This window comes from Ctenocephalides felis, unplaced genomic scaffold (genome assembly GCF_003426905.1).
Source record: "Ctenocephalides felis isolate EL2017-DRISC unplaced genomic scaffold, ASM342690v1 CF-g0.4_SCAFFOLD_01886, whole genome shotgun sequence".
In the NCBI taxonomy this organism is placed as follows: Eukaryota; Metazoa; Arthropoda; class Insecta; order Siphonaptera; family Pulicidae; genus Ctenocephalides; species Ctenocephalides felis.
In genome coordinates this window covers 39,718,659-39,730,062 of record NW_020538040.1, presented here as the reverse complement: position 1 = coordinate 39,730,062, position 11,404 = coordinate 39,718,659, and the positions used below count along the sequence as shown (strand labels likewise).

The 11,404-nt window shown below is 27.2% G+C and overlaps 1 protein-coding gene across 1 annotated transcript in view; it reads right to left on the bottom strand.

Moving 5' to 3' along the window:
- Positions 1–6,504: 6,504 nt before the first annotated feature.
- Positions 6,505–11,404, bottom strand: part of LOC113374942 (testis-expressed protein 2-like) — a 20,540-nt gene continuing 15,640 nt past the window's right edge. Inside the window, exons 3-15 of the mRNA XM_026614900.1 lie at positions 11,188–11,220; positions 10,952–11,070; positions 10,824–10,888; positions 10,690–10,743; positions 10,525–10,622; positions 10,356–10,425; positions 9,606–9,836; positions 9,164–9,337; positions 8,680–8,916; positions 8,502–8,605; positions 8,337–8,436; positions 7,617–7,756; positions 6,505–6,532 (exon numbers count right to left, since the gene is read on the bottom strand). Coding sequence (XP_026470685.1) covers positions 6,505–6,532; positions 7,617–7,756; positions 8,337–8,436; positions 8,502–8,605; positions 8,680–8,916; positions 9,164–9,337; positions 9,606–9,836; positions 10,356–10,425; positions 10,525–10,622; positions 10,690–10,743; positions 10,824–10,888; positions 10,952–11,070; positions 11,188–11,220 — 1,453 coding nt within the window. The remainder of the gene's footprint in view (positions 6,533–7,616; positions 7,757–8,336; positions 8,437–8,501; positions 8,606–8,679; positions 8,917–9,163; positions 9,338–9,605; positions 9,837–10,355; positions 10,426–10,524; positions 10,623–10,689; positions 10,744–10,823; positions 10,889–10,951; positions 11,071–11,187; positions 11,221–11,404) is intronic.

Below are 11,404 nucleotides of genomic sequence, written 5' to 3'. Positions count from 1 at the left end.
AACAAATGCCATTGGCAACAATTGATAATCATATGACATACTAACAATAAGTTTGATATTTCGAACATGTATTGAAATTAAGATGAGATTATTGTGTGACGCGGCATTCATCCATCTCGAGTCGCGTAAGCGATTCAAAGACTCACATAATCACGAATCCAAAAGGTCATTTATACAATATAGACTGTGTCAAATCAATTCTATATAGCCGTACTTAACGCTCGAAATTCCGTACACCGAACAACGGTGAATCATTTACTATTAACTATTTTCTAACGGTCCATTTTGGTGAAAATATTCGCCGAACCAAAAAAGCAAATCCTAAAGGATGAATCGTATCACAAGTCTTTCACGATCAAAAACCGTTAATATCATTCAAGCCTGGACGTGGATCAGGGGTCCCGGTTCGATACCCACATCGAGCAGCCTGTTGTCAGGCAGCAATGACAACGATTTTCACTTGGAAATATAGATAGCAATATGTTTCCAAGTGAAAATAGCCCTCACCCGGCATTGCTGCACCAATAAAAAGTCATCACTATTACAATAATTGTAATAATAAAAATTCAGGACATAGAGATGAGACAACTGTTTGGGTTGCCATCTATAATAAAACAGACGTAGTTTGTAGGAAATTCATCACAGCCCATAAGTTCTGATCGCTGTTCAAATAAATTTAAAAAAAATCATTCAAGTCTGCGACACACGAACCCAACATCACAGAAAACTAATAATCATTATATTATACTGGGCCCGTGGGTAAGTGATTAGAGCAATGGGATTTGAATCAGAAGTCTCCCAAGTTCGATATCCGCCTTGGTCTGAATTTAAGCAGGGACATCGATTTTCAATAGGCAATATAGCTAGCGATATGTTTCCACTTCCACGAAAATAGCCCTGGCCTGGCATTGCTGCATCAATAAAAACTATTTATCATAAAAATTCATGCCCCCGGTTTTGGGGTTGTAAAAGTTAAGTCAATCATCAAAATGAATCATAGAACCCTTAATTTGTCAACCCTTAATGACCAAAGCATCTAGTTGAATTAAATTTATCTTTCCAGATCTATCAAGGGATCTTCTAAAACAGTTCATCATATTCGTACGAAATCACGTTATACTCTCTAACTGTTTAAATAAATAGTACAGAACAACACATTCACCAAGAAAAAAATCCACGCCATTGAAAACTGAGTTTAACGATGATTGTGTTATTTTGAATTACATTTTTAAGATCAAAATAAAGGTACTTAGCATTGACTAAACTTTTAATATTTTAAACAACTAAATAATTTTACTAATTATTTTAATTAATATGTCATAAGATAATAAATAATTTCTTGTATTAATAATTAAAATATATAATAAAATATTATTTTAATTTTAAGAAATCAATAAGATTATTTTACCACATATAGAATACAAAAATATTCATAAACAGAAGTGCTAAGTATTTGACTAAAGAAATACATTATTATAATAAAGATTAATCATTTTATAGTAAAATTTCACCAAATAGAAAGAAGGCTGAGCTCTGGAGAACTGAAATTTTGTATATATACTATTTAATAAAAATAAATGGTTTTAAAAACTTTAAAAATTAAAAAAAAAAATTTAAGGGTGGGCAACCCTTACCACTTACGGTTATGAAAAATATGTCTTAAACGATTTTCAGTCCTATTGAATGTAACTATGAAATTTCATAAAAATCAAGCCGTTTGGGAGTACTATAATCACAAACATCATCTCACAAGAATGTTGAAGAGAAAAAAATGGCAAAAATTTGATTTATTGATTTACATAAATAATACTAATAAATAAGAAAAACTATAAAGAAAAGTAATAATAATTTACCTTACCTTCAATTACCATTGGCCCGCACAGGTTTTCACGTGACAAATGTTATGTTTTGTAGATGTCGTAAAGTCAACTGTGTGAAAATATAAGATAAATTATTGCATTAGTAAATAAGAAAAGAAATACGAATATTTTGTTACATAAGATTAAATACATCTCACCTGATGTGTTGTGTCCTGTGATTATTGTAGGTCACATCAACCAAATGATGCCATAGATCTCAATGGTAAATATAGATAATTTTTTATTAAAAAGATAATTATATATGCATCAACTGTATAATTATATAATACTTTTTTCAAGTTGTTTTAATTACATTGAAAAATAATATTGGTCGACATTAGCTGTTCTTCTCTATATATTAAAAGTTAAATTTATCTTCATTCACCAAATGAAGATTATTTCATCGTTAAGAAATGTGTTAATGTTGTGGGAAACAAATCTCGATCGCCTTGTTATCATAACGAGAACGGACGCGCCTGTATTAATTTGAAAAATAATTTAGATAAAAATGTAATAATGCATCCGTCGCCTAAATTTATGATCATCGAACGTTTTGAAATTGACTTTATTCAGTTATAACCGTGATTCATGGTAATTATTATAAATACAAGGCAAAACATTCAAAACGGCATTGTACAATGGGCATATATTCATAGATTTTGGTCATGCACAATTTCTCATAATTATGACTATACAAATTCATATTGAAGAATTAAATATGCAATGAATCTATAATTATTTCAAAGATATTGTAAGTTGTTTGAACCTCAATATATGCAATTTTCATTTGTCTTTTCTTTTTAAATCACTTATTCTTTATTTGGCGAATGATTTATGTTATTAATTTTCATTATGGTTATGTTTAATGTTTAGCCAAGAAAATAACAACAGAATAGAGAATCTACCAGGCCAAACTGTGGCCAAAATATTTATTGAAGACCACGTCGAGAAACATTTCAAAGAAAGCCTGTCCTCAATATTACTAAAAAATTTAGGACTTGTAAAAATAGATCGCTGATAAAACGATTCATAATTCATATCAGAAGATTTTTAGAATTTTTGAAATATTTTCAGGATTGTCAAAAAAAATTAAATTTGAAATTGAATACGAGATTGCAAGAGATCGTGAAACCAAATTGATGCGATTTCTTAATTCATATTATTTTTTAAAAATTACGGTCAACTCCTTCCTTTGGTCCTTCCTAATTATTGATACTATCTAACAGCTGGAATACTATTTAAAATTTTGTAGGCACAAAAGGAGCAAATCAACATGAATCTCATAATGCCCGCTCATAATTTTTACAAAATGTAGAAATTATAATTAAAGTGCAATAGCTCGGCCAATTTTCATATAAAAAATTTATTTATCGAAATGAAGTTTAGCTGATATACGTATATGGATAGACTGATAGACTCTTGAACGTTTCATGGAACGTGCAACAATCTGCATGCGAACACAATCTTTTTTAGCAATAATAAATTTCTTTTTCTTGCATTTTTTTAGCCTTGTATGTGAAACAATCTCCTAAAAAATCACGAAATCTCGAATACCACTTTTGTCAAATCAAAGTAATTTCATCATCATTTACACCTAAATTTAACCCTTTTGCTGCGAATTTGATCCACCCAAGCCACCCAAGTATTTTTTACGTAACATATTTTAAAATGTAAGATACCAATCATTATAAAAAAAACACATTAAAAGTTAAAAATAACACTTTGGAGAAACTTATCGTGCCTTAAGGCAAATTGCTGGACTTCCCGTACCGTAACGAAATATTCGAGGAATACTTAGCTCCTCGAAATGGCTGGGCCTACCTTTGCCAAAAACTAATAAACACTTCTCCCAATCATTACTAATTGAATGCTTTTTAGATCATTCAAATCGGATGCTCCGTTCTCTCAAAAAGTCGATTTCTATTTTCTGCACTCTTTGCTACGTATCCACGAAACGGCTGGACCTGCCTTTGCCAAAAACTAATCAGCTCTTTTCCCTATCGATAGGAATCGAATGTTTTTTAAACCATTCAAATCGGTTGATTCGAGCGCCCGAAAACGTGACTGGAAATTTGTATCCATACATACATACGCACACACACACACACATCCATTTTTTCTGAGGTATGCCAAAATGTTCAGAAACCTTCAAAACGTCGATAAATGTAAAAATTTTCAATTCCGATTTTCGGCCCATTGCAATGACTAACCCTACGGGAAGTTAAAAATAGTAAATTAGAATTCTCTATAATTTAACTCAAAATAAAGAATCTTGAAGCCAAGTAAGTGTTGACTTGGCTTCACTCGGTGTCGTGTATAGACGACACTCGTACACATCTTCAAGTGGATGTCGCCATAAGGCGGCGCTAAAGACAATTTTCTAAACTAAAAAACCATACAACTCTTAATTTTACGTTATCATAAAATAAAATAGTAGTTATGGTTATTATACAAGAGTAATTTAAAAGACTATTAAGATATTTCATATATATCTGATATAATGAATAAAAATCATGAAGTTGAAAATTTTAAATCAATTTTATTGATAATTCTTTTATAATATATATCTAAATCAGAGACATATTACAGAAACTTCTTTAAAATAAATACATTTAATATTTGATATAATAGTTGGTAATGTGAGCTTTTAAATTATACCAATATCTGAATCACATTATCAATTACAAGTATTGAATCACGCACAGCTATTCTTATCACATGAATAATGCAGAAAAATGATTAAAAATTAATCAAGAGAAAATACATATAATTTCATGGAATCACAATTATTGAATCAATATCTTAACACTAACATAAAAACGTATATATTATTAAAATAATTATAACTAGAATGTATATAGAAGCCGTCTGCAGCCAATTTTTTATTTTTTTTTCTGTTAAAAATCCAAGGTAATATAACTTTTTCATTATCAATTTATATACATATTTTATTAATTATCACAAAAGTACAACAGTACATCCTTCTGACAGTCGCAATTAAAGTTATTAGCTTCGGCTCGATGCATTTTTCTAATCATTAAATATTAAACACATCCATTCTTGCTTCATTAATCAAAACAGCCTTTGAATCTGTGTATCTCTCTCATCGGTCGTTTATAATAATTTATACTATTGCATTAGAAAACACGGACAATAATTTATTATTGATTCTTAAAGGTCAAGGGACCCGCGCAACGAATCGGTATTGAGTTATTACGTATATGCATTTTATTACTCACACAACAATTAATGTTTTTTAAAAAGTGGTGATTGATTTCAATTCCAATTAACGTTCATTCATGGGAAATTTTAAAGCATTTTTCAAGGTTTGCGACGTCCGGTTAAATTGTATTCATATTAGTAAGAGTTCTTATTAGCTAATGCTTTTCCTTCGAAGAAAGGTCGCTCGAGAAGAATATGATGCGCCGAAATAATACATCTCAGAAATACCGAATAGCATTATGAAATATTATTAAAGAAACAATTATACAAATTCTAAGAGGTCGATTATCCAGATGTGGCTGTCAGTTGTAAATTCATTAAATATTTTATTTTAGCAAGCGGGTTATGATATAACCAATATTGTAAATTAATTCGAATTAATTAACCTTTCACCCCTAATATAAAAATTCTCCGAAAAATCTAAATTTAACAACCGATTATACTTATTTTCAAATACTAAATTTAGAACAAATAAATATAATTTTATTGTATTATAAATCTTGCGATTGCTTATGATCTATCACTGGAATTAATATCATTTGTGAGATTTTTAATCATTCCATCATCTTCAAGCAAAATCCAAACTATATATAAAAAGGGACTTTTAGTTCAGAAATTAACAATCATAATTAATAATAGTTATCCAGAGATTTATACAGAAAAAAAAACAATAAAAATTATATGTACAAACATATGCTAAAATTTTCGTGTTGTAGTCATACAAAGGAGTTTAAAAACTGGCACAGGTACGTCAACAATTAAATTAAAAACATAATTTGACAATTTTTCATTGTGTATTTTTATCTTATCTTATCTAATGTTAATGTTCACTGGTGTCACAGTATAAGAATAATAGTTTGTACAATGATATATAATCAATTATTTTACTAAACAAATTAATTTATTTTACTCTGAGCTACCAAATAGATGTTGTGAAGGATGGCATCCACCAATAAAATAATTTCAATACTTTATTTAAGCTGCCTGATAACTATTATTTCGGTTTTAATTATAAAAAATGCAAATAGATATGTAAAAGCATATGAGAAAATCTAATTTAATTAAAGTAATACTGAAATGAGCTACCGGTTTAAAAGTTATTTAGTAGATTCAAAATAAAATAACGTTATTAAAATATAACGAAACATTGTACTGATGAGCATAAAAATTATGAAAGATAACATTATGCATAAGGAGTTGAACAAACATTATTAACAAAATAACATAAATGCAACTTCCATAACGTTATCATTTATTTTAAAGTTCATTTAGCAACTACGTCTGGGGTAAGAGGATAGGAATAATTAGGTCCTCCATGTTGGGAAGTACTAAATTTTTAACAATTTCTTGACAAATTTTTTCTCTATCCAGTTCGTCACGTACGTGAAATTTACATTTCTCTCACCGAATGCTGGATGAACAGTCAGCCAAATGCGTGGGGTTTCCGAAAACTACGATAAAAAAAATCTTAAAAATCGAATAGAAATCCTGATTTTTATGATCAATATAAAATTTTAAAACAAATTTAAAAGAATTCTATAATATTGTGTTTCTTGTAACATATTAATTTTTTTGTTGTTTTTCATTTCAGTTGTAAATGTAGACAAATGTTGAATGACCACTCATATGATCATTAATAACCAACATAAAATTTAAAAAAATGCCATTATATTTAATTATCTAAAATTATGAGATATTTTTATAATATTTTAAGTTGTAATAGTGAGAATAAAATCGTAATTATCACTGATAATAGAATTACCAAAAGGTATACATCATTTCAGTATGGCTTTACTTAGAAAAAAAACTATTAGCAAATAAAAAATGCATGTTTGTATGTATCATGGTAACATAAATATTGCGCTAATTTCTATTTATGTAATTAACCGTTCCTATTCCTATTTTGAGTGGCATATAAAAACAGTATGAGTAAAGTTTTATAATTCTTATAATTATATTTATATTATACTTACATTAGTAACACCATTACATTATTCGAACATGCACATTAAAATTTGCAGAAGAGCAAACAATAACACAAAAAAATTAAATGAAAAGCATACAAATATACACCTGTTAAATTTATAAGAAACTTAATTTGTAAATAGATATTTACTCTGAAAATTGCCCAAAAAGACTTTATATATAAATATTAAGACAAAATTAATTTAAGATTTTTATATTAGTCATAGACGGAAATGAATGACTTTTTATATTGACAACAATAGAAATAGCAGGCTGTATATAAAATGTATATTCTGTATACTTGTGAATTAGCCTCCATCAAATGCATAAAAAAATATTGATTTAAATAAGAATAGAAATAAAGTTTACAAAATCAGATGTTCCTAAGCGTATGAATAAAAAAAATATTTTAATTTACTGTTACCATGTAATTAAATAATACAAAAAGTGTGTTTGTGAAAGCATTATCTATAAATAATATTAATTTCTCAATTTGTTTTTTTTAGTTTTTTTCAAAAATTTCAAAATTTATAAATATGTAAGTAAATATGAAAATTAATAAATACTCACCCAAACCACAATCTATCCGAAGGCGGATTTGGAATATTCAGAACTAATTCCCCAATTAGTCCACGAAAATCTACTTGTAAACGTAACTGACTATTGCTTACAGCAACTAAAGCCTTTTTCACGAATTTATTTTCTGTTGCCTGTAATTTTTTTTAAAAAAAAAAAATGAGTTTTATAAAATAAGTTATAAAAGAACAATGTATAGTAGAATGTCACTAATCCGACACCTCCACTAATTCAACACCCTCGCAACCAAAGCTCTCGGCATTTCTTTTTTAAATTTTTTTGCTATTTCTAATATTGTATATTAAAAATTATGACTTTTCCATTATAATCCAGTAATCTGACCCCTCTAGTTTATATATATATATATATATATATATATATATATATATATATATTGTTTCACATTGTGACATATACTTGAAATGTTAATTTGCAGCCAATCGTCAAAATAAAAGAACAATAAATAATAATGTATTTATACGTTTCGACACGGTATGTTATTAAACTATAAAGGAAAATTGCTGAACATACCGTGTCATAACATATAAATAAATAGATCATTATTTATTGTTCTTTTACTTCAACGATTGGATGCAAATTAACATTTCTATATAAAAACTTGATCAAATATTCATCATACGAAAAACTTTAGTACATTTATTCATTACAAATAGCTTAAAAATTCAACAATAATAATACTTAATTTTGACTTGCCTGTTGGAAAAACTTTGAGGCAGCAACTTGATCAACAACTTTTAAAAAGCTTTTGTTATTTTGCTTTCTGGGTGTTGGCGATATAGAACCTAATGAAAATCTAATAACAAAAAAAAAAAATGTAAACTCTTTTCCAGTAATAAAAGTAATACAAACAATATTTACGTTTTATCTGAATTTGTATCTTGAACTTGATCATCAGATGTTGAACTATCTGCACTATCTTCTAGATCACTATTGTAAATTGCAGATGCTTTCTGATTTTGAAACTATTGAATAAACATATAAAACAATTAAAAATATATAATAAATAATAACCAAACTCTAATCAATTTTATGTTACTTTAGAACTTTGGCATGGATCATTAGTATCCACAGTGTCTGCTGCATTAATTTTTTTTAACTTCATGAGATTTAATTTTGTAGATAAGACTAGAGTGACTAGACCTTCATACGTGACATCTAAATCAACCCATAAACCTCTTTCATTCATAACGGGCTTAGAAGCACGGTGTATCTTTGGTGGTGTTTCGCCTAAACTAAGTTCTGAACATTCCAGCTCATCTATATAATAAGGCAACTAAAAAAAAAACACAATCATTAGAAATTTATATTTTGCCTAATATGAACTAAATATAGATATATGAAATCAAATAATCAAATTCAATGCTATGTATCCAAACTGCATTTAATTAAGGAAGATTCAATTCAAACAATATAACAGTTTGGTTGACTATTAAATTATTTCAATATAATAATATTCACAGATTCATATTTGTTCAATCTGTAAAACAATTAATTTGAAAATACTTCTAAACATTTGATACCTTAATTGTAGAAAGTTTTTTTTGGATTCGTTCTTGAATCTTCATAATCCACCCAGGATCATTTAAAATACCCAAAAGCACTCTTCCAGCTAATACATTAAACCAGAGAACATCTTTAGATATCGATAGATTAAAATCTCTGCTAATTTCACTTGTATCATCTTTATGGTCTCCCTAAAATCAAAATATCGTAAATATTAAGGCTGCAGATAATAATTTAATGCATGAATTATGACATCATAACATATAAACAAAATGGAACTTTTATATGTAATTATAAATATAAATCTAGAATTGGAAGATAATTTTCTTAAAATAATTTACAAATATAAGAATAAGTTCTTATTACATTGCAATTCTAGATTATCATTAAATTATATACAATTAAATAAATTATTAAATTTTTAAATAAATATTCTAATCTTATCAATTAGAATCTCACATGTAGAAAATAACCCATGTATTTCAAATATTGTTGGTCACCCATTAGAGATACATTGTTTTTGGAGGCATCTTCTGCTATAACATTCTCAAAGTCACCAGATTTACTATTTGTAGATATAGAATCCACATCACTGGTTCCGATATTGTTATTTTGACTACTTTCTTTCTTTTCTATTTGCTTTGTTTCATCTTGGCTTGACTCACTTCCTGATGCTCGATCATCTGAACACTAAAGAGAGCACAAATACTATGACTAAGCAGTGGTATTGGTAAATCTAATAGCATCAATTAAATATGGTAAATATAAGAAGGTTTTCTCATTATGGTTGCACAAAATAAAGTTGAAAATTTTTCAATGAAATTAATTAACAACTTTTTATATAATCCAAAAATATTAATTTATTAACTACTAGTACAAGTTTAAAATATTAGAAGCAAATAACTTGATTGATATTAACATATGAACGTCTTATTTTTTAGTAAAGGCTAAAATTAGTGCAAAAAACGAGTACATATTTGATAGGTGTACATAATTTGTAGATATGTTTGAAAATGCATATTCATAAATGCACTTTTTTCATAAATTTGTTATTTTCATAATTTATTTAAATTCTGATCAAACTAGATAAACTTTTCAGAACATGAATTTAAATTTGAATATATGCATACTTTTTGACACAAATAAATTAATGTATACATATCTTATTATATGTCTTGATCTCAAATATTAAATACAATAACAATTTACCTTGACATTTGATTCCTTATCATTATTTTTCACAGAAAGTAATTTTATTGTGGAGAGTATTCGCAAATACCTGAAAAAAAAAAAAAATCATTAAAATTTAATAAATCACATTTTCAATGCTATTGATAAAGCATTAGTGATAGAGATGAAAACATTTCTAGTTACAAACCAGTCATATTTCTCTCGATTGGCACGAGCAAATAACAACAGCCTTTGTCTATCTTCTTTTAAATGTGAATTATCTGAATTGGTTTCTATATCTTCACCCTATTGAAAATAATAAAATGTGAAAAACATATAATAAAAATACAAAAACTAATTCTATTTAACTCACTAAAGATGACACTGAATTTCTAGCACATGTATTTTCTTCATAATCTTCAACATCCTATAATTGAAAGAATAATTGAATAAGTTAATTTAGTTATTTTCTAATAAAAATCTTAATTATTCATTATAAATTATTACTTTAAATTCATCTTCTTGTGTGTTATCATGAAAGGTATTAGTTGTTGTAGAATCACTGCAGTCATCTGCAACAATAGAATAAATTTTATAAAACAGATCTTTTAACATAAATTAAAATCTTGTTCTACCTTTCTCTAAATTAGTTATAGTATTATCCAATGAAAAATCTTCGTTAGTAAAAACATCATCATTCTTTACAGTTGTGTTCTCAATTTCTATACATATAGGATATTTTTTGCTCCAATGTCTGAAAGCAGCATATATTTTGTTGATTTAACAAAACTTAGTATGGGAAATAATATATATATATATATATATATATATATATATATATATATGTATACATACATATATATATACATACCGAATTTTTGCTAGTCCATCAGGAGAAGAGACACTTTCGCATTATTTAAATTATAAACTACACTTGATGTTATGTTTAACTTCAATTCAGGCTCATTATAAGTTGTTCGTCTAGCTACATGATTTTTAGTGTAATATACAATCAAATGTTTACCTAAAAATCGCAATTAATAAAGTTTCGTGGAAACTGAGAAAGATGCTGCATTATTTGTGATAGT